The 24,079-nt window shown below is 42.0% G+C and overlaps 1 protein-coding gene across 1 annotated transcript in view; it reads right to left on the bottom strand.

Moving 5' to 3' along the window:
- TGFBR2 (transforming growth factor beta receptor 2) overlaps positions 1–17,369 on the bottom strand; it is a 62,812-nt gene extending 45,443 nt beyond the window's left edge. Inside the window, exon 1 of the mRNA XM_062569360.1 lies at positions 17,233–17,369. Coding sequence (XP_062425344.1) covers positions 17,233–17,326 — 94 coding nt within the window. The 5' untranslated portion in view covers positions 17,327–17,369. The remainder of the gene's footprint in view (positions 1–17,232) is intronic.
- Between the last annotated feature and the right edge of the window lie 6,710 nt (positions 17,370–24,079).

Below are 24,079 nucleotides of genomic sequence, written 5' to 3'. Positions count from 1 at the left end.
ACAGCAGCAGTACCACTTATGAACTGAGAAAAGTCCTTGTGAATCCATGGCTGCAATTACTTCTGGGCCAAGCACACTGGAAAAAGAAGGCGAGTAGGCTGTGTTGCAGTGGGAAGAGCCACAGGAGGGGGCATCTCAACTTCTGCTCTCTATTTCTAAGCAAGCTCCTGTAGATATTTTAAGAGACTCTTAGTTTCAGAGGGGTCTCAAGTTCTGAGGAGCTGTTTTGGGGCAACAAGGGCTTGATTTCCCAAGCTGGCTGATCCCTGCAGGGTGCTGGAAATGGGCTGGAGATGAATTCAGAGCATTACAGCCCCAATGGCAGGGCTGCACCCAGGAACGCAGCACGCAGCACCCTGCCCTGCAGCCAGGCTGCCCCTGCACTGGCACGTGAGAGCCCTGCTATCGGCCACCGGCACGCCAAATTGGCCCCAGCACAGTCTGCCTTCAAGCACCCTCTACCCATCTCCTGAGGCGGGAGATGTCACAGCCCTTCCAGCAGAGGAAACAAGGGCTCCTGCCGTTATTTCTTCTGTGTGACACTGCCACGGCAAGGGCGGATGGCACATGCCTAGGGCTCACCCATGTGGGTTGTGGCACTGCAGGGCGCTCTAGAGACTGATGTTTCTCCCCAAAAATATTTGCAGACACCCTAGAGTAGGCTCCAAAACTGTTTAAGCAGGCTACGAAAGTAGACAGTAAGTTGTTTTGACCTTGAATGGGCCAGTGCAGAAAAAGTACTTTCAGTGTCTCAAGTTGGTTAGCAAAATTTATGGGAGACATTTGAAAAGACAAGTAGCACTCTCTGTGTCTGCTTCCTCAGCAGTACACAGACCTAACAGATGCCTCTTCCTCACAGGATGTTGATGGAGTCAGAGCAGTCTTGTTTTCAAAAACGCACTTTTTTCACAGAGAAAGGGCCATATAAATGAGACAGTCATATGAAGCATAGTATCTGAAATGAAACCTCTGTATTTGCTGCAGATCTGTAACATGAATACAAAAGTAAAATTCAGCCAAATCACCCCAATTCTTTGTTTCAAAGGAAAATCTGATGAAAATTTACCTGAAGCTACCACTAGTCTGGGCAAACTCTCTGTAAACGCAGACAAAAATCTTGCCTGAGTTTCAGTTTCTGCTCTGAAACGCTGGCAGAACTTGAGTTCCCGTCCTGTGATCGCAAAGGGCCTGATCCTGACTGCACTTCCTTTCCTGTAAACTGGGAGTAGGACCCTGTGGGCCAGGGAACAAAGAACTTGTTTAAATGACGCCAAACCTAAATAATGGATTTAGGAATTTCAAAAAGAAAAAAAAATACCAAAAGTGATCTCGAAATATAACGCTGTAATTGGGCTGCATCCGTTCTTTTATTGGTTAAAATGTACACATTCACACATAGGAAATACTTCATAATTATGAAGCACAGGAGGCATAAATGGCATAAGACATAAAAAGATTTTGGATACAATGGCATGGTTTGGAGTACATAAATTACAGTCCTGCTGTTGAGTGTTTTATTTTTACTGAGGTGGAGGAATTCAAATTAGAGTTCCTAGATCTTTTTCTGGATGCGAGTCCACATTGAGCCTCAGTAAACAGCCCTTCACAAGTGCACCTCTTGCGTTGAGCGCTGGAGCATCTTTGAGTCATGAGTTAGGGGGGATGTGCGTGTTGTCCTCTGACCAGGACCTGCTCATTCTTGAAGCATGACCAAAGCAATCCATACAGTTGTGATGGGAAGTCACCAAGCAAAAGGTATTTAGCCACAGCCCATAGGTCAAGCGAAGCAAAGATGTGCTCTGGCTGGGGAGGATCTCTCTTTTGTACAACAGAAAACTCTATGTATATATGCATTCTGCTAGTAAACCAGACCAAAACTTCTATGAAAGTTTGTAACACACCACTAAGTATGGGGAGAAGCTGTTTGCACACAAAGACTCACAGCTGCCCATAAAAATAAGCATTTAAATGGATTAAAAAGGTATAATAATGTCCCCATACTTTCAAACCAGCAGTGGTTACAGTTAATTATTCAGAGGGATGTATAATTATTTTTCTAGATAAAAGGAAGGTATCAGTGGGATTTTTTATGTGTATTGCCTGTGACCATCCCTCCCTATGAGGCACAAACAAACACAGAAAAAAGCCCAAGGATCTGTTTAGGGGTGCAACATTTGTAGTCAGGGTTTAAGACTCAGATTTTTGTTTAAGCTTTATAAAGATAAATTGGTAAAGTAAAGGTAAAAAGTCTCATTTTGCTTAGCTTTTTAAAAAACTCTGACCTTCAGAAACGTGTGCAAGATCTAGAGTTCAAGTTCAGGCACATCCACTGACCTAAGGATGCTCCCATAATGGCACCAGTTTATAGTATCATCTCTGCATTCCGGTTATACAGAATCCTGTGCAATGTCTTTCCTTACACCTCATCATAACTTATCTTTCTCAGCCTATTTGAAAAACTATTTTTAAATAAGAAGTCTCATTTAACAAGTCCACATCCTTTACAAACCTAGACTTCTCTGTCAGTCACTGATGGGTGAATGCATTTATGTGATAGCTCTATTTAGAGCTTTTTTGACTGTAAGGGGCTATTCTCCTAGGTAAATAATGTTTATGAACCATTTTGTCCCCACACAGCAACATTTGAATGACAGATTCCAGAAAACACCATGAGAAAGAAATTGCTCCCTTTCATAATCCATCAGCTCAGCTAAAATAGTAAATCAGAGGAAAGTTGGACTCAAATATAATCCCTTGGGAGCAGAATTATTTTGAATGGATTTCGGGAAAAATACACATCCTTCTCAAATCAGAAGTTTGGATGGTTATATTTGTCTCTGTCAAGTTACTTGCAAAGAAGCAGAATAAAAGAATTTAATACCCTGGGGATATGTTCTCTTGATAGATGCATCTAAATTCCACAACCATTAATGGGGATTATATAATGAGTACTGAGAAAAGAACATAGCCACAAAAATACACAGTTTTAATGATATCCAACCTTAGAAAAACTTGCTTTTGCAGACCTCTGTTTCAGAAATTCTACTGTTACGGCATGCCATTACAGAGTATTAGATTTCTTGGTGGAGAAGCATGTGGCAACATCTCCTTTATCTGCCAAAGGTAAATTTGCTAGCATGTCCCCCAGGTATAAGGTGTTCCTTTTAATGCATTTGTAAATGACTCCCTCCAGTTACCTTTGAGACTGTGAATCATCCGCTGTAATATCATATTGCTGAAATACAGGAAAGCGTAAGTCATCTCCTTCATTTCTCTTTGATGCTTTCTCTTTGATTTTACCAGATGTAAAGAAAAACAAAAATCACGGGTGAAGTTTGCCCATTCTGAAATAATTAGGTGTTTCACCCATAAATACATCCCTTGAAAGCACACTGACGAGTCCTTGTCTTTGCCATTATTTCTAACCCTCAAATATGAGGAATTCATTCACTGTGCTATAAAGTCGGGTGTTTCTTAGGACATGGTCTCTTCTGTATGTAGGCAGAGCCCAGCAGGTAAGCCTTCACATTTAAAAAACTACCACAGGAGAGTAAAGAGTCTGCATATATGAATACACAATTCTCACTACATACAACAACACATTTCCCACCACGTGCAGCAGCTATTTTCACTCGCTGCCCAATGCACTTCAGTTACCTCTACCAAAACAGTTGGCATTACAGTGTGAGGACAGTCTTACATTAGAGACAGCTTGTGGGAAGGAACTTGCCAGTCTAAAATGTTTAGTCTACCTGCCTGAAGATGTGTGAGAGACTGCAGACTCCTCCAATTTGTTTAGGAACAGTAACACTGCATATTTAGGCAGAATAAAATTATAAATAAACTCAGAATATGAAATGTACTGATAGAGTTTGTTTTTTAGGGTTTTTCTCTCCCAGTTGCTCTTCATACTTAATAAAAAGCAGCCTTTTATGATTGTCACTGTTTCCATAAAACCACTCTTTTCAGATCTTCAAGATATAGTTTAAACCCTTCTCCAGACTACACCTTAATGACGCTCCTAACATTTCAACGGTACTCCAAGTCCGCATATACACTTGTAAGCTGCCTTGTTTGAAAGAAACATTGTAAAATAGAAGTCATTTAAATGTCCACAGAACAATTACTTCTGTTGAAGGAATTGTTTCAGGGAGAAAGCTGGAAGAGATAAGACAGAAACACAAGAGCAAGCATATTAAGAAGCAGCTCAGATGCAAACCTTCTCTTGCTTCTCAATTTTCATCCCAATACCTCACAATATCATCCAATTACTTCAATGATTCCTTCTAACCACACAGAACTATGAAGAGCAAAGTATCATGACACTTCATAAACTTTTAAATGGTCCAGTTTGCTTCTGGCAACAGCCTAATATTCTTCATCCTGCAACCACAAGACACACGATGTTTACCATCACATATATTAGTTTAATAAGATCTTCAGCAGATGTTATTCTGAGATTTCCAAGTACTGCTACATCAAATTATACCAGCTGATATTTAACATTTTAGAGACACTGGATGTTTCTGAACATTGGTCATGGCACATAATCATCCATCATGTAGAGGGCACTTGCTCAACCACAGAAATTGGTAATAGTCTGCAGGATATCTGAAGGCTTCCATGAAACGCTATGATTATTTTAATCAAAAGCCAATGGATTAATAGTTATGTCAGGAAAATGCTATTTCAACAACAGTCAATGAGGAGGTTGTGCATAACATAGACATAGTAGCAACCACTTGGGATCCCTTTAAACATTAGGAGTCAGCTGAATGCTTTGTTATGGTTTCTGGAGCAACTGTTCAGGGGAACGGGCAGCTCATTCTCTGAAGCTGTCAGTTTGGCATCATTCACAAATACTACATTCATGTAGAAAGAAATATGTTTTAAAAAATGTTCTTACAAAACAGAACAATTCTAAGCTTTCCAAATGCAATAATATCTTAGTTTGTAACAGAGTTTATTTATATCATTTTCTATTCTCTATAGGAATGGAGACATTTTTTAAATTCCTTGGATGCAAAATTTTACAATTCATGCATATTTGAAATGTCCTTGCAGTGGGTTAGTTAGCAGAGTGGTTTAACTGTTTATTGTTTCTGGAGATGCTAGTCTTAATTCTGAGAGGAATATGAGGGAAACCAGTCCAGTGGAGGTAACCTGCTCCTTCACAGATTTATACACTTAGGGAACTCGTGTCAAAAAGAACTGGATGATATTTCCAGCCTGGTCTTCTGTACAACACAAGTGAAATCATTCCGCTCAGCAATTTCTATATCAAGCCCTAACTTCTCTGGGTACAGCCTTAAAAAGCAGAACCCAGTCTCAATTTAGAAATTCACATTGGGAAGTCCATAACATCCTTGACACAGATCTAATAATTAAATGATTCTCTTTGCTAAAAATGCACATCTTATTTCCAGAGTGATTTTGTCTACCTTCAGCTCTCATTATTGGAATGGATATTTGTTCACAGCCTTATCCCCTTGCACAGTCTAAAATGATCAAGTTAGCATGGCTTAACAACTTACTCTCCATCAACTACGTGCTCTCCTACCCACAGCTTAGCATTTTAGCATAACAGACTTAGTTGGGTTGCATTACCTTACATTTGCCTTGAGGCAAATGCCTTTAGTTACTGAGGTTTATTCGATATGTGACAACTCACTAAGGTATGGCAAACTGCCCACATATCTGACCAAATCTGTGTCCAGCACCGGACTAGCAGCTGCAGGCACCATTCCTGCTTCTTTTGTTCTTCAAGTGGCCAAACCCCAAGAGCCTGTCATTTTCAAAGGCAGGCAACCAAAACATTAAATGCATGGCTGAAAAAATGCAGAAAGATTCCCTAAACAAACAGTACTGTCTCCTACACAACCCATCACTGGCCTTAGGGCAACATGGTGCAAATTTCTGCTCTGGACAAAGCTACCTACATCTCCATTTCAAAAGAACAAAATGGAAATTTAAAACAAAAAACACTCTTTAAAGAGAAGAGTGATGATTATTCTGGTACTGTAACTACTCATGCTAAACTACAGCTTGGAAAGGCAAGTGTCAGTGTCTTTCATTTCTAGATGTGTGGTTATGATAGTGGCAAAGGTGCCTTGTCATTAACTTTGAAGGGTAAGACATAACAAATAATTAGTGGTTTTCTGCTAACACTCATTCCACATCTTCATCAACCAGAAGACCAATATGTTTCTGATTTCAAACCTGCAGTAGGTATGCATCTGACAATCACACGACATATCACCAAAACAAAAAAGCCAAGTTAGGAGAAGAGAAAGTTGCCTGTAGCATGGGTAATACGTATGTAGACAACCATGTGAGCAAAGAGTTAGGCCTTATATGGTCAGATGAAAGAAGACAAAGCTATCCTGTGCCCTTCCCATTTCCTGGCACCTCCAAGCACACAGCCTCTTAATCAGAGAGGAACGGGGAAAAAAAACAGGCGATAATTCTCTTGTTTAACTTGTCAGGAAATGCAAGAGAAGAAACAACAAGAGGCTGATGAGGATGCCTGGGTGCCCAGAGGGCTATCATCCAGAAATTCTGTTCAGAAGTAACACTGGTCATAACTCCCTTTGAACCTAAATATAATAAGTATAATTTTATGATGTGTTAAGTAGAACTAGTCTAATTTTCATAGAATCATAGAATGATAAGGTTGGAAGGGACCTCTGGAGATCATCTAGTCCAACCCTCAGTGTAGCCCGTATAGGGATTGAACCTGTGACCTTGGCATTAGCAGCACCATGCTCTAACCAACTGAACTAAACCTGTAGTTTTACATCTGTATTGTGGAAATTCAAATACAAATGTCCTGAAATTCAAGACTGACATAAGAAATAGAGTGGAAGAAATCCTGGGAAGATGGAGATCTGGGTTTGGGTCTCTAAAGGCTAGGGAGAGACAGAACCCAGATTTCTCACTTCCTAGCTGATGGCTTTAACCAAGGGTCCTGATGCAAAAACTTGATTCCGTAAGAAGTCCCAATCAAGTCTTGCCTCCCATGTAAAAGAATAAGCCTCTAACTCCCTCCAACATCTGCAGAAAGAGCCTTCATGCCTCATATAGATACTCTGAAATCTTCCTTTTGCAAGTGAAGTGACCAGTTCTGAAATGCTGCAAACATCTACATGGAATGTGTCTGGATCCTCCTGCTGGATCTCATGCTCCTGGATTTTGTTAACTTGAATCACATGTGTATCATATTTTAGATACATTATAGGCAGGGGACATGTACACATAGCATGCTCTAGGCTGCTTCTGGTTGCACTGCGACTCATGGCACAAGTGTGGCCTCAGGAAAGAGTAGAAACAGCAAAGCACTATGCCAGGCAGAAACTTGAAGGCAAAAGCATAAGATGTGAAAAGAGAAGAGTGTGTGAGAAACAAGCTGAAGGAGAAAGAAAAACAGTGATGAGGAAACACCCTTTAGTTGTGTTTCCTTTTCCAGAATAGTTCAACCTTCTCTTCCTGGTGAATGTCTCCACATTCTGAATGACAATTCAGAGGCAAGCAGACTGCAGATATGGCTTTAGTTACTACCAGACAATGTGGTATTGCTATGTTTACATGCAAATTTGGTCTGTGTCAGCTTTGTAAGCCCAATGGCCTGGCATTGTACATACCGGATGAGGATACAACAAATGCAATAAAAGGATTAGCTTTCCAGATTTTTGACTCAAGGCGTTCCCTTGTGGTAAAGTTGGGTGAGGAAACGGAAGAACAGACTTAGGGAAAGAAGGGAAATTCAATAGCCCAGAATCACATAATGCTGAGCTAGTTACTCTGTGAAAGCTTCAATAAAGTGGCTTACAAAGTCATGACTATTACATGGTTCTCTCTGATCTTTTCATGAGGATGAGAAATGGTTGTTCCCAGTTTAAGAAAAAAAAAATCTGTATGTAAAGTCTGGCTTTGTTGTACTGTGAACTCCCTGGAGAGAATATCAGTCACCCTGCAGGGGCTGGAATAATGAATGAATCCATCAGGGAACAGGCTTTCTTCTCCTCTGACATGCTTGGAAGGACCACCCGCACACACTTCAACCCTTTCTCTGCAGAGTGCCGCCCTCTACAGCCCTGCCTAATCTCAGTCAGCAAAGATCATTCCTATCAAAGCCCATCACTGATGGGGTTTAGATGCCCTGAGGCTGAGGAGTGGCTTGCCCATAGACTTCCCACTTTCTGGGCAAAAGCTTTAACCACTGGAGGAAAATGAGGCAATGCAAGGGTGAAAAACTGTAATGGGAGCTGTGGGGAGGCAGAAGGTAAGCAGCAGGGCAGCTGGCCAACTGCCACAGCACAGTCACTGCAAAATCATGGATCTCCTGGTATGCAGGGGATAAATGAGACAGGGTAATTGCTGCACGCTTGCAGGCAAAACCAGCCGGAGGAAATAAAGGATAAGCAATCACCTGCATTTGACAGCTCTTCTCTCGAAATCTTCATGGTTCCTGAATATAGTCTGCAAATCTGCGCTGTTCAAAACCTCATTAAATTCGTCCCATTAGTGAAGCACACAAAGATTTACTTCTTCATTCCTGTACTCTTCTTGAGAGTTTTTCAAGGAGAATAGGACACCCTGGGGTCACTACACAGTCATGTTACACAGAGTTTAAGATAGTTATGGAGCCAAGGGGTAAGCACCCTGAGAGCAGCAAGAGACCAACTATCATATGAACTCCAGAAGCAACTCAGTGCTGGCTGGATGCTGAACTCCCATGTGTGATTTTTCTGTCATTTCATCTTGTCATTACTGATAATACAATTAAAAAGATATATCCTTAATTGTGTATATTTTTACAATGTTGCCGTTTTAGGGTAAAAGGTGAAAAAAAAAGCTGCCTTACAATCATGTAATGTCTTGCTCAGAATAACAGAAAGCTACTCCATGCTAATTAGTAGCTTTATAGTTATCTGAAGTGAAACGAATGGATATGCAGCTACAGTCCTCCCTTTAGCAGTGGCCTAAAAATTGCACAGCAGATACTAACTCTGTCTACTGAAGGAGTATTTAAAGAAACTAGACAATTGGAGAAGGCAATTGTGGAAAAGGAAAAAGTATAATTACATCTATCATATTTCCCCAAATATGCATTTAATGGACAGAAGGTATTCACACATATGACACTGGGAGCAGTCTGAAAGTGCACAGATATGTTAAGCCCTGTTATTACGACTTCAGATTTGCTCCCGCCACAGAGCTCCCAAACAGGGAGCTGGACCACAGGGCTGGCCAGGGCAGCCAGGTAATGGTAAAAGCAGGGGATCGATCAAACAAAATGGTGAGAAATTTCAGCTTTCACTGAGCCCTAAGATTTTTCTTAAACTGTTGCCTGTGTATTACATCCATGTTATTAAAACCTCTGCTGTACTGAGATACTTTCTACAGCGAGTTGTCAATAGCATCTGAGCTACTAATTAGACCCCAAGGATCAGACCAGATCAGCATCTCAAGACATACAAGAATCCTGGACAGCCACTCCTGCTTCCCTCTCTGAAAATGACTGAAAATTTTAATTTATCATTAATCACCTGTGGTGTATTTCAAAGTTCACTCTCTCTTACAGCAACGTTAAAAATGCCCTTATAATAGTTAGTAAGATTAAGTCTACAAAATTACCACATTTCTATACAAAAGCCCCAGGCACAACCTAACTGTGTCAACAGGTAATGTGTACAGTGCATTTACTCCCATTTGGTGCTTCAGCATCTACAGCAGGTTTAAAACTGGAGGGAGGTGGCTCATCTGTATCTCACATCTAAAATACCTAGACTCAGAAGAATCACAGGTTAATTCCCCAAAAAACTAACTGAATCATCTCCTCTTTCGGAGTCAATAAAATGAGTACCAGCTTATTTATGACCTTAAAAAATTTAAAAATCACATGTATGTTCTGAGGAGGTTGCCCCTTAGTCCTTGTTTCCCACTCTCCACTTCCTTATTAATTATGCCATAACTAGCAACTTGTTAGTGATGAGGGAGCCTCAGCTTTCCTACAGTTTGGGAAATGTACATGAGTGCTTTGGAGCAAAAGGCCTGGTCTCAATGAAAAATCATCCCTTGCACATATTTCTTTTCTTTTTCTTTTCTTTTCTTTTTCCTTTTTTTTCGTAATTGCCTATGCCCAAATCAACCCCCCTAAAATTCTCCTTCTATAATTCTACCTGAGCAAAAATTCTTAATGATACACTACAACATTGGAAGCAGCCTCCTTCTCTCGACTCTCCGAAATCTCTCCTGCCTGAAGTTCTGAGCACTTCAAAATACTGCAGCCAAACGACTCTCTTGCTCCAAGAAAAAGAACCAGATCACTCTGGCTCCTCTAAGACTGATATCACAAAAGTTCCCTCCAGGGAATTACAGCCTCATAACATACAGTTGCCTATTTTTTATTCCATGGCCAGATTCTCAGCTGGTATAAATCAGGGCAGGTTCCTTGCCTTCACAGGGTAAGGCTGATTTATGCCAGCTGACAGTCTGATCCTGCATGTGTTCCACTTGCACAATGCTAGTTATTAAAGAGACTCATTAAATGCCCCAGGCATGCCAGAACCACACTTGTGTCTTTACTTGGAAAATGTTGCTCTGAGGAGTAACTCTGTGAAACCTTCCTGCTGCTCTCTCAGTATGTTCTGTTCAAATTCAGTTGCTTTTCTAGCAGAAGGAAGGCTCTATGCCCTGCCAGACCACCACAGCTTTGGGAACACAGGATGGATTTTATTACAATGGCTTCAGCGCAGACCAAGTCTTTGACTGAGTTTAAATGCTGAATTAGATGAAGCTCACAGGTATACCAATGCAGTGCTTTGGAGGAACTGATCAAATGCACAAGCAGCAGAAGCTACCTTTCAGAAGCTGTATTACTGGTAACTACAGAAAAGCCAGAAAAAATCTGGTGTGACTTTTAAATCACTAGCTGAGCTTAGGGCTTTGGCTGCTTGATAAGCTTTTCTTTCTTCCCTTAAAAACTAAGAAATCTCCTTACAGAGCAGGGAAACTGAGTTCTTTCAAGGATCTGGGCCAAAGTCCCAGGGTGCAAACAGAACGTATGTAGGAAACAGAAGACACCTTTCTAATACCTCTGGTTTCAAATTACCATTTCAAAGGTGCAAAGTTAACCCAAAGTATCATTGTAAAGATGTGTCTGCCAGATTGCAAGTTGAAGGATACTTCAAATGTGAGGAGGCAGAATCTTCTATCTGTTACTAAAGTTTATTAAATTCAGTGGGATTACTGCTGAAATACTACTCTGAGTGAGTGGAGAACTGCAATCCTGGAATCAGACTATCAGGGCTGTTAGTAATAAAAATTGTGGTTCCTTTGCATGGCACAAAATCCTGAACAAGGCTTGTTTATTATTATGACATGAAACAAAGACTAGAAGACTCCATTCATTCTTTACATTGCCATTCCCACCCATCAAAGGGAAGATGAACACATGGTCACAGATCAACCTAAATAACGCTGGCAGGGAAATGTTTTTCCTGCCCCACAGAACACTGTAACATTTCATAAATTTTCATATTTGCAACCAGAATGAAACCAACATCATTTGAAGTGGTGGGTGTGGGGGTGTTGTGCATGCATGCAAAACAAGAGAAAGAGACTGTCGGCCAGCATCCTGGTGGTAGGGGATAGGGGGAGCTCCAGATTCAAACGTGCACTTTATGAGTCAGACAAGACACTTGATCCCATCTTTCTTCCATCCTCAACCAGTGATTATTCTAATTATTGATTAATGATATTTCTCTTTCTGTCTCCCATATATTATAAATTCCACCCTGGATTGGGGGGGGGGAGGTTTCCTGATGAAGGTTTAGTGGAAACTGGTACATTTCCACAAATTGTTTCAGTTTTGACAAATCAGCATTTTCCCATGAAAAAACAGTGTCAAAAATTCTCAAACAGCTCTAATTTTAACCAGATTAACTTCAGGGATGAATGCCAGCAGCAAGCTCTTGCTAAATACCCGTTGTTTGAGCAAAGGAAAACTACTCCTTCCCTAGACGATCTTTCCAGAAGTAAAAAGGCTTTAAAACCCATATGAAAACACGGCAGGTAGATCCATCTGAAACAATTATAATAAAATCCAGAGCAAGCAAATGGCATATTAAAAATATACACAAACATGGACAAATGAGCAATTAGTATTTCTCCTGCCAATGTGGTTGTTTCTTGACATTTCAAAGAGCTGCTAAACTTTGTAACAACGCAAGCAAAGACAAAAGTCACTGCCTCAGGAACCCATCTGGACTGCAGGGATATCACTTAAAATATGCTCAACTTTAAATGCCGCTTAAATCCCTGCAAGTCAACAGGACACAAACGAATGATGACATGTTGGCACCAACAGAAATGGAATTAAGCATGTCCTGGTGAGATTTGTTAGTTCTGACTCCTAATTTGGATGAGTCTTCATCACTGGATGGTGTTCCAAATGGTTTGTTTCCTCTACATATCTTACCCTAAACATTTCTACATTAACTAAATCTGCACTCTTCCAGGCAGTAGGCTACAAGTGGTTACATTCAACAAATGTCAGTTCTGCCATTCCATCTTCAAGCCAAAATGAAACCCTACTATAAAAAATATGTTTAAGACTTAGCTTTTGTCACCAAGAGCCCAATTGTGCAAATACTCAGTAGCAACCCATTGCTTTACAACTAGAACAGTCCAAAGGCATTTGCCAAAGCTGCAATGCCCTGCCCCAGCGCGTATGCCCACTCCTTGCTGTAATAGAAATATATGCTCTATAGTAAGAAGTTTCTCCGCTGTTTCTTAATACAGTTCTTGCCACATTTACCTGGCAGCAAAGTTAAACATCAGAAGGACTTCTGAGTGATCTGCAGAAAACAAGGCATACTCCTTATGGTGTATTTTGGCCTATTTTAATCATCTAGGATTAAGATTCTTAAAAAGACCTAGAGCTACTGCTACCACTTTTTATTTTTATAAATAAAACAAAATTTAAAAAGCCTGTTCCCTTCCTCTACAAGGTTCCCTGTAGAAACACCTTTTCCCCTCGCACCCGGAATAAATTTATGGTTAAAGTCCTATTAAGCCTACTGAAAACTCAGCACTAAATCTCTTGAATTGGGACTCAACCGCATTTCTTTTTCACAGCGGGGCTGGTTCTCCACTACTCTGTGCTGGAAATCTCTTGTGCTCTCTGACACATGCACAGAACTAGTCCATTTCACTGAGCTTGCAACAGTCTGGCAACACAAACTAGGCAATGCTCCCGGGATCTGCCTACCCGGAGCTCCTGCCTGCCCAGGGACATGCTGCCCTGCTGTTCTCTCACCCCGCCTCCGCACATCCCTTCGTTCCTCTGCTCACCAGGATGGCCCCAGGGGCCTGGGCAGACCCCACGAGGACCGTAAAGCCTCTGGCCCACGAAGTCACAAGAGCAGCTGAAAGCCCTGGCTTTCCTGTGCCACCAAAATTGCACTAAAGCTATGCCAGCCAGTATGGAGACTGTATGGACCACTTTTACATCAAAATCTGTCATTACATCAGTGATAATATTTCATACCTAGTTGGCACAAATGCCCTGGCTACACAAGGCCCAGGACTAACACATTAAGTTCAATTAACTGGTTTTGCTCATTCTCGCTACCACAAGGGAGACACAGATCTTCTGAGGCCAGAGGAATGACAGTGATACAAAATGAATGCTAGCGAATAGAATATGGCACAGACATAAAACACAATGAGAAAAAGTCCCTATGCCATGAATGTAAAAACATCAATTTAAAAATATCCTGCAGAGGAAATAAGATCACGGGAAACATCAACAACTGGTACCACGACGACACTGTACTCTTCCCCCCACCCCCCAAAAAAAAAAAAAAAAAAAAAAAGAGAAGCTCTGTTCTAATTATGAAAAATAAAACCATGAAGAACTTTGCTCTTGGTAAGAGTCTGACACCATCTTTGCTCCTAAGTTCAGAGTTAACCTTGTAACAGTGAAGACTTCTCAGCCATCACTACAGTACATTGCATCTTTGAAGTGATAACAACTCATCCCAGAGAAGAGTAGTTGATTTTGAAACAACACTGATGTATGTCATATAACTGATGTAGGTCACATAACAGTAAGTGTTTATAAAATGTAAGTGAAAAATAAGAATATGAGTATGAAAAAAAAAGAATGATTCCATTGCCCCTTTTTTTCAAATTGCTTTTTAAACAGCTTTGGGAAACGTATATAACTCTGCGTAACTCTATTGATGCTAATGGAACTATATTAATTGGCAATAGCTTAAGATTCAGCTCATCATTTTTTAATAGTAGTCATTCCTACACAGAATTCACCACTCGAATATTATAGAAGCATGTTACTACTAAAGAGCTAAAAATAGCAATTAAATAAAAGTGAGTTTCAAAGTATGAGGTATAAAATACTCAGAGTTCAAGGGTATATCATACATAGAAGAAAATGCAACAATATCTCAGTCCTGTTCTTACTTTCATCATGAAATAACTGGAAATTTGCCAGAGCTTTACCAGGGGGGCAGGACTGTATTTTAGATCTGAGCATGTTGCAAACATTTTCCTCCAAGTTATGAAAATGTTTCTTCTCATACTTCCCTCTTGCAACTATCTGAAGTGCCTGATTTGATTTTATTTTGTTACTGTAAAACTAACTGACTGTAATATGGCATTTAAAAAAATGAGGAGACAATGACGCAACTAGGGCTTGGCTGAATGGAGAAATAAAGTCCTAGATATTCAGAAAAGACAGAGAGTTTTCCAAAGCACAAATTTATTTTCTAATACCCCAAATACAAACTACAGATTCTGATTTCAGTTGGACAAAACTGTGTTCATTTCTTATGCAGGTGACTGCTAGTTTGCACTGCCATTTATCAGTGTAGCAGTCACTACCATCCCAAAAACACATCTTGTCCCTTTAGTCTATGGAAATAACTTCAAGTACTTATGTCTAGCACAGGATACTAGAGCCTTTTTTTTTTTTTTTTCAAAGTAAGGACTTGCTATTGAACCTGCTCATGAATTCACAGTTTTCTCCAGAATTTTTTATGTAAATGTGCTGTTCTTGTCCAGTATTTTGCTAGGAAGAACATTAAGATGAGATATTAACTGAGGTTCTATTAATACCCTCCCCAAGAACAGCAGGTAACTACACATACCTGTAAAGTGAGCTCTCCTGAGACTGCTGCCTGCTCTGCCTCATCCTCTCCCAACTGCAGAGTTTCTGGTTATTCCAAAGCGAGCAGCTCTTCTTGGGCTTTACTCTGTTTCCCCCCAAAAACATCTGGAAGCTCTAGTTTTCATCCTGATGACAACTAACAAACAATATCCAAACCTCATGTTTTCTGCCCCGCACAGAATTGTTGTTTTATGACCAATCCTAACTTGTGACACATTTATTACGAAAATGGAATTTTCAACAAGTTTTGGAGCTATACCATAGGTTATCTATCAACAGGTCAACCTAATTTTGGTTACTGTAGAGCGCAGATGAAGATCAACTGGAAATATACTGAATTTGAAACAAGTTTCTATTTTTTCCTCACTGGATCTATGACAGGAAATAATATATCAAAAAAATCTTAAGATATGTCCATTAAAAAAATTTATCTGTAGTTTGAAACTGTCTGTACTGGTTGAGTGAAAAAAAGCGTAAGCAATAAGAACAGAACAGCAGCTTAATAACAGTTCACTTCACTTCACTTAAAGCTTTGTATATCAGAATCTACTGCAATTTTTTTAGGCATCAAAATAAAAGCCATCATCAGTTGTGTATGATTTATAGTAATCATAAATAACAAATATATACCGAAGTCAACAAGAAGCTGCATGCCTCAAATTTAAAATAATAAGATATTGTGCCCTAGGAGACTACAGGGCCTTATTTTTAAACTGTTTTTTCATGTGCCCAAAGCTTACATGAGTAACTTTACAGGTATGTAAGGCCTGTTGACTTTGACAGGATTAGTAATGAAGCATGAAGTTAGTCATGTATACGGCTATTTGCAGTGGCTATGTGAGAGCTACCTAGTTTATGTTGATATTTTTCAGCAACTGTTTTGAGACCATTACTGGATAATGAATGGACCACAGGGGAGAATTGGAGCACCAGGCACAGCTTGAAAAAGCTCAGGTGCCTGCACCTCTTACTTAAAGATTAAAACCAGTCATTCAGTATCACAAGGCGCCTCAGAAACCTGCTTGATACTTCCAAACTGTTTCAGATGTAGTTCTGCTGTGATATGATGTTCTCTTTTTAACTTCACCAATGGAGTTGCAACATGATTTAGGGCCTAACCTTGCAGATACAGATGTGAGTTCACATACATGGGTTAACATTGGCAAGACAAGGACCAAAAGCTCCTCCAAGCAGGGACCTTGTTTCCACAGTGTACCTTAACCTCTCAGTGTACTCCAAATTACTCTATGAAGAATACTACAAGCCACAGCCTCAAAAACCTGTCTGGGGATGTCTTGATAAAAACAGGCAGAATAAGGGATGTAAAGCCTCATTAAAAGTGAACGGAACAACATGAACACTTTAAGATGCTGAGTGCTACAAGAAGGACTGCTGTCCTCCGCGCAGCTGCTCACAACCATGCCTTAATTCTGCTGTAGGCAATGCCTCAGCAACTCGCACGTAAAATCACTTTCCGGCAAGCAGCTGCCGATGCCCCCGGCAGCGAGCTCCGCGGCGGCGCACGGGCGCTGAGGAGCCCCGCGGGACGGCGCGCACAGGCCGGCGGGCGGCCAGGGCCAGCGCTGGCCGAGCACAGCAGCCTCTCCGCGGCCAAGAGCACCGCGGAAGCGGTGGCCGCGGGCGCGCTGGGAGGTGCGGGACGGCCGCCCCCAGCCGCGGCCGCGGGGGCCGGGCAGCTCCCCGGCAGCCCTCTCCAGCTTCGCCGGCCGCACAAGACCCTGTTGCATTTCCTGCCCGATTCTCTCTTTTTTCCCCCACTTCCCTCTGCCGACGGACCTCAGTGCCTGCTGTGAGCCCCCCTCTTCCCCAACCCCTTCCCTCCCCGGGAACTTTCAAGCAGGGCAATAAATAAACACGCTGTCTCTGCCCCCCAACCCCCATTTTGTTACTAGCTTCAAAACTTTCGTAGCAACCAAATCCTCCCCCTCCGCTGCACCGCTCCTGCCTCCGGCCGAACAACTGTCAAGTGAAAACGCCGCGCAGGCTGCGCCGGGGCCGGGGCAGCGGCGCGCACTTACCCCGAAGCAGAGCGGGGACCGAGCTGCCCATTAGGAGCCACACGGAGAGGCGCAGCAGCAGCCGCCGCAGGCTCCTCGGCAGACCGGCAGGCATCGCGGAGCCGGAGCCGCATAGAGAGCGAGGCCGCGGCGGGGCGCGGAGCGGCGCGGAGCGGCGCGGCGGGCGCCCGGGCCGGCCGGGCAGCGCGGAGGCCGCTGGCGGGGCTGGCACGGCGGCGCGGGCTGCGCTGCTTTGCTGCTCGGGACCGCGGGTGACTCACTAAAAACTTCACTTCGGCGCTGCAGGGGAAACAGGAAATCTTAAACTTCGCAAACAGCTGGGCAGGACTTTCGTACTCTTACAGTAGTTCCTTCTCCCCCCTTCCACGCTCACCCCCTCCTCCGCGCTCGCTCTTTTTCTTTCTTTCTCTCTCTCTTTTTTTTTTAACATGAAACCTCACCCAGTTTGGTGTCAATCATCTGCCAGAGGCCAGCCCCTCGCAGGTCTGGCTCTCCCACCCGAGCGCGCCGGGCCAGCCCCGACGTGCCGCCGGGCGGCCGCGTCCCCGGGCGGCAGCGCGGCGCGCCCAGCCGGCCCCGAGCGGCGGCCCGGCCAGCGGCCAGGCTGCAGGGCGCCGGGAAAGCAACCGCCCGCCCCGCTGCTCCCTTGTCCCCACGAGCGGACGAGGGCCCAGCCGTGTCCTGGGGGCACGGGGGCTTCCCAGAGCTCCCCCTCGCATCCCTAGCCCTGGCCTTGGCCGTGCTGCCGTGGTCCGTTCTGTGCTCCGCGGGACTGGCATCTGCAAGATGAGCTGTAACCCCCTGATGAACTAAAAGCAAGGGGCAGGGGAGGTTGAAGTCAGGGTAATAACAGGAAATATTCACACGGACTAGCTGGGCACTCAGCTTGCAGATGCTGAAGCAGACTGCGACAACTCACCACCTGCCTCTTTTTTGCATTTGGCTCTCAAATGGGCTGGATGCACACCATTTGCTCCCGAGCCCTGCACGTGTGACACAGATGAAGTTCATCTCCTTTCCTCTCTAAAGCAGGTTCAGCTTTTGCCAGCGATTTCTTCAGAAAGGGGAAATTGCACAGAGCTTTCAGGGAGTAGGACCACACTACAGATGTCAGTTTTGCACAGCCCAAACAGGTGACAGAATCACTAGATCCTCAGCAGGTTTACACTGAATAAGGCCTGTGCCTTCTGCCTGTATAAATCGAGCCACTTCATAGCTGGGAATTGTCTTGAGACTCATTTTCAGTTGAGAATCTTCCTCTCTGAGTTAAATGGTTGGGCATTGATTGAAAAGTGAACTGCTGCACATGGGGATAATTTGAGAGTGCCTGTTCAAATTTTGGTGATTCGCTTTTGTCTTGATTACAGCATGAGTCAGAGGTACAGATTTGGGTATTTGAGAAACAGGACTAAGCCCTCAGGGGGAATATACATAATCATGCTCTGAATGTCTCAGATCAACTCTGTATGAATTTGGAAGTGTTTACATAACGCATTTAATTGGCCTATAACAGGCATAAAAAAAATCTCTTTGTGATTTTATGTAAATTTAGTTTTAAAAACTCCCTAAATGCATGTTTTCACAGTAGAGTCCCAGTTTATTGTACAGATTCCCATAAAACTCTCCAAGAGTATTTTCCTCCCCGCTCCCCCCCCCATACACCCAAGATTCATTCAGACACAGTTGCTACCTTCCAGGTGAGGTAAGAAATGTTGGATTCACTTTTGAGTGAAGACCTGAAGTATTCTTATCTGTTCCTGTGCATCGACCCTGTGCTAGAAACTGCCTATGTCTTTAGTAATTTATTTATATGAAAGCATTTCTCAAACCCCATTAGTATTTGTCATAGCAATGCAGCTGTTAAGAGCTGCAGTTTGCCGAGAAAGTTGGCTGTATGTATTGCTTGAGCTCTCCTGTTAGTTTTAGATGACTAACTTCCAATATGTAAGGAAGCTAAAAAGCCATTAGATTCAGACTTAATGTTAGTATTCAAACCTGTCAAAATTCAGGTATGATTCAGTGAGCTGGGCTCCACCTCACATTCCACTGCTTTAGCACCTGATCGCTGCCGCTGCTGCGAGTGCCGTGGCTCTTCTTGCACGTTGTGACCCTCTGACCAGTGGAGGACAGAGAGGGGTTTGGGGAGGTCTCAATCCTGAGTGCTCAGGACCCCAGTCGTCTCACATCCCTGACTGCAGCCCGGCAGCATGGCTCGTCTCTGTCACATTGAGCGATGCTGCTCGTTCGATAGCCAGTAAGCAAGGAGTCTACTCTGTGTTGACTTCAGAAGTCTATTTCTGCCATACAAAATTGCTTTTATTTTCATAACATGTCATGCCATAAGGATTGTGTACAGTTGCACTTGGGCGTTCAGATAGTACATGAGAGCAATACTTGCTATTAGGAAGTTTTAGGGGTGGGGGTATACATCTTACCTGGATATCCTCATTGGAGAAATAACTTTATCACAAAAAGTCCACATGGAAGTGGAAGTAAACTTCAATTCAGTTCACAGATTTGTCCTAAACAGGCTTCTTAATAAAGCTCATGTCCTGCCTTTTTGAGTACTACAAGCTTCCTTGTTAGGGATCAAATGCAGTTTAATCAGGATTTCCTGGACAACCAAGAGTATATAAAACAAGGCTAAGCTGGTCATTTCTTTCCATTTCCTTATTCATAGTTCCCAGTTCCCTATTTGCAGGCTGCAGTTTATTACTTCTAGATTGAAACTGTGAATATTTAACCTCAGCCTGACTGAGGTAAGAAAGAGCCAGCTTTGAAGAGCCACAGGCTGAAACTGTAAATAATTAACTCTGGCCCAACTAGGTAAGAAAGAGCCAGTTAATTTCAGTTTGCTGCTCAAAAAAGCTAAATACTGAAATACTGTACATTGTGTGTTGTCTTTCTGAGCCTCAAAAATGATCTAAAGAGATACCCAGAACACAAACAAGCTAATACCTCTTGAACCTCAGGGCCTTCTAGCGAAAGACAACACAAGTGCTTCTTGCTGCAGTTGTAGGTACCATTTTTTATAACAATCCATAAAAGCTACAAAAAGCAAATGGTTTCTTTCTTATTCCAACCATTTCTCAGCTTGCAATATCATACTTCCGTCAAAATTCCATGCAAAATACAGTATTATTCTCATAGGAAGAACACTCCCAAGCCTCCACAAAACCTGCATTGCTATTACAACTGTATTTTCACTGTACATAACACACACTTTTATTGTTGAAGAACATATAGTCTTGTACAGACTAAACTACTAGTAGCAGTAGTTAAACTACTGCATCTTGTATGACTGCTTGCGTCTTATTTCTCTCTTCATTTAGGTTATCAGAGAGCACAGAGTTATAGCTATTATTAAATGCAGTTTCCTTCTGTCTCATAATCACTGGTTTGGACTTGTTACTAATAATTTGCACTATTATAAAACACATGCTGCCTCAAGCAAGGACATTTACAAAAGGTTACATTCATCGCAAAATGTTTTGAAAGACTGATAAAAAGTGTTTGGAGTTAACACAGCTTATCACACAGATACAATCAAATTAAAACATCTGTTGTGTGTAATCATCCATCAGAAGGATGCAATCAGCTGTTATCAACTGCATACATCAGAGGAAACAAGAATAATGTTATCTTCAAGTTTTATCTTAACAATGCTTTCTGTACAAATCTCCTGAATGACACTTAGCAAAATGAAGTTTTGAAATATTATTCAAATTAGCACCAGACTCTCAGAGCACCACTGTTCACATGCTCTCTGACTTTTATACAAATCAACCATTTTTAAGGTTCACTGAACTGGTTTGATCTGTGTTTACTGTGTATGCACAAATATCCCCAACAGTGAAAGCAGTACTGAAGCATCGGGAGAGAGATCTTCCTCTCAATGCTGCCAGAAGCAGGAAGTACCATTAATCTCACCACATAACCTTTTTAGATGAAGGATCCTTTCTCATATTGCAAATGCAGAGGATTTGGGGAGAATGTTATGTTGTTCTCTTCAGTTTCTCATACTTCTCACAATGGTATCTGAGCTGGAGGAGAAACTTGAACGTTTCCATGAGCATGTTCTATCTTCCTTGTTTTCTCTTTCACATGTAAAAGGAACTAGCAAAACTAATTCTAGCTGCAATAGCATTTTAAAAAGACATTGAATCATATAATTGCAGAAATGTTTGGGAGATAATTTAAGTTGCTCAAAAATATGGTTACTCAGTGGAACTTTTCTCCACTACCATGTAATCTGCAATTTGTACTTTTTATCATCATCAAAGCTTGTTATTTTAGGCTCTTCATTAGAAAGAATTCGAACACTGGATGCCAAGCCTCAGAAAATCTCTGAAGCTATCAAAGAACCCAAGTAATACAAGACAGAGGCCTTTTTGTTTAATTTTCCCACTGGAACAAAAAGGAGTTGTGAATCAATGATAGAGTATATCCCTAAATCTAATCTGAAAGCATCCCAATACTTCAACCGCAAAGCCCAGAACTGGGGAAAGCACGCTCCCACTCTACAGTGCAGAAGATCACGTCTGTGCTATTCAGGAATGCAGTACACTGATGATGTTAAACTGACTCATTTGACGAGGATCTTTAAACAAATTTATTTGCAACAGCACAGCTGTTCCCCTCAGGAAGGAAATGCATGTGCCCATAATTTTTATCTGCAAGGCAACTTTATGATCTGTGGTCACAGGAGGTGGCTACTGTGCTTTACAGGTCAGAACCATGCAGTACTAGGGAATTCAGCTTGCCTTGGGAGCTGGATATTGTTGCAGCAGAGCTGGAAGCTGACCCTGGAATGAATGGGCTAATTGTAGCTTGCAAATAACTCAGCTAATGTCATCCACCTTTGCTACTTTTTTTTCTTGTGACCAAACTCATCGCACGTCTAGGCTCAATTCTCAGGCTGTGCAAACACATCTCCCAGCTGGGAGTGACAAAATGCTCTCCACACAGTCCTGCCAGCTGGGAATATTGGGCAGGCATTTCCACTTCCAGCTCAGGCCAGATTAGCTGAGCTACCTTCAACAGTTTCAAGCCTTGGCCAGAGCTGATTGTTACAGGGCTTTGCAAATTAGACAGTGCTCTTCTGAAACTTCCAATAGGCCCAAAGGATAGTGACTCGGTCTGGTGGATGGAGACAAGACCTGGGACATCAATGACTTCTGCAGGGACCTGGGAGAGGTCAGTAATACTCAGTCAGTAATATTCAAGGCTCTCTGCATCACTATAACAATATAGGGGGCATTAGAGCAGGCTTTACTGCAATTTACACCCATTTTATTACTCTTCTACAATACCATACTGTTATAAATTGTCCATAATGTAATGAGAATTAGGCGCTTTGTACTTAACGAAGGAAACTTGATTGACTCCACTGATTAGAGAAATAACACTATCCATTTTCTGTCAGTGTGGCATTTCTGGAGTGTCAGTTCCCTAGGCTCTGTGTTTCTATGTCTAGGTACTGAGTGCAACTGGGGAACAGATGAAAGATACCTGTTTAAATTCAGTCTTCCATACAGAGATGCATAAGATTTTCCTGCCTGGCTTTGCCCCCATTGGTAATTATCCTGTCTAGTACAACCCGAGGTGCAACTGATACTGATGAGGGATGAGAGTCTGAGTGAGTATTTGTTGCATCTTCAAATGCTTTCAAGCATAGATAAGTACACATCTTGTTCAGTGCTACAACAGTTTAATCTCTGAATCATGCAGGAGTTGGAGCCCTTCTGTCCTGAGGGATTGCTGCCCCTCTACTCTGGAAACTGCTTAGAAATTGAGAGTTTGAAGGCTTTGAACAAAATCCATGGTGGGGTAAACGGCAGCAAGGCAAGGGGGTGGGATGTGGAACAGGAAAGGGCAGTGATGCTGATGAGGAAATGAACAGATCTTGTTGAAGTCACACTGAATTTTCTAAAGAGCTTTGGTAATATATGCTATTTGATGCACATTTTGCTTACTACAAATACAGGCCTATTTTTAAACTCTCTTTTTGATTTTTTTGTTGTGATTCAAAAATAGGACAAGATTGAAAAATCAGCTTCAGTAATCTCCATCACAAATTAAAAGTACAGCTGTCTGCAGGACATTGCTCTTGTGTGACTTCCTTTCATGCCTTCCATGGTCATGCTGTCCTGAATTGACATCTCTTTTTCTTCATTTTGCTGCCTTTTTTGACTCTTTTCATTGGGTTCCTTTTCCTCACTTCTCCAGTTCCCTAATTTTTCTTTCCTTCTTTTCTTTCAGTTTCTTTATTCTATGTGTTTTATTCTATCATGACTTTTCCTCTGGATGTCCATTAGAGCTTGTTATTTTAAAAATCAATCCTTTTTTTTTAACCTCTTTGCAATTACTGCTGTTTCAAACTATGATTCTGTTACAGAGATTTAACAAGCTGCTTCTCCAAAAGTGTGTCTGTGCATTTGTGTGTGCATGGTAATGTTTCATTCAGAAGTAATTCCAGACTCTAGTAACTAGCAGCAACCACATTCAATTAATTTATCAATGATAAAACTTTTGACTCTCACACAGTTTCTTTTAGTCATAGCCCTGTGGCACTGTGAAAGGGCACTGTGAAATGACAGTAGCATAATACTGTCATAATATGGCTTTCTTATTTCCCTATTAAACACTGTGATCACAGTCCAGACTGGTTCCTTTTCCACTACCTCCTTCAACAATTTCTTCCAGCTGTGAAGATAGATGTGCTGAGAAGCTGATATGTAATAGCTCACAAAAAGCTGTGATACTGAGATACACGTTTTCTACCAGTGTAATCATATATATGTGCATGTGGTGTTTGCATGGTATCACTGAACTGAGGTTTACATTG

The sequence above is a fragment of the Rhea pennata genome, chromosome 2 (genome assembly GCF_028389875.1).
Source record: "Rhea pennata isolate bPtePen1 chromosome 2, bPtePen1.pri, whole genome shotgun sequence".
NCBI lineage: Eukaryota > Metazoa > Chordata > Aves > Rheiformes > Rheidae > Rhea > Rhea pennata.
The sequence above is the reverse complement of the archived record's forward strand: the minus strand, read 5'-3'. Positions and strand labels throughout refer to the sequence as shown.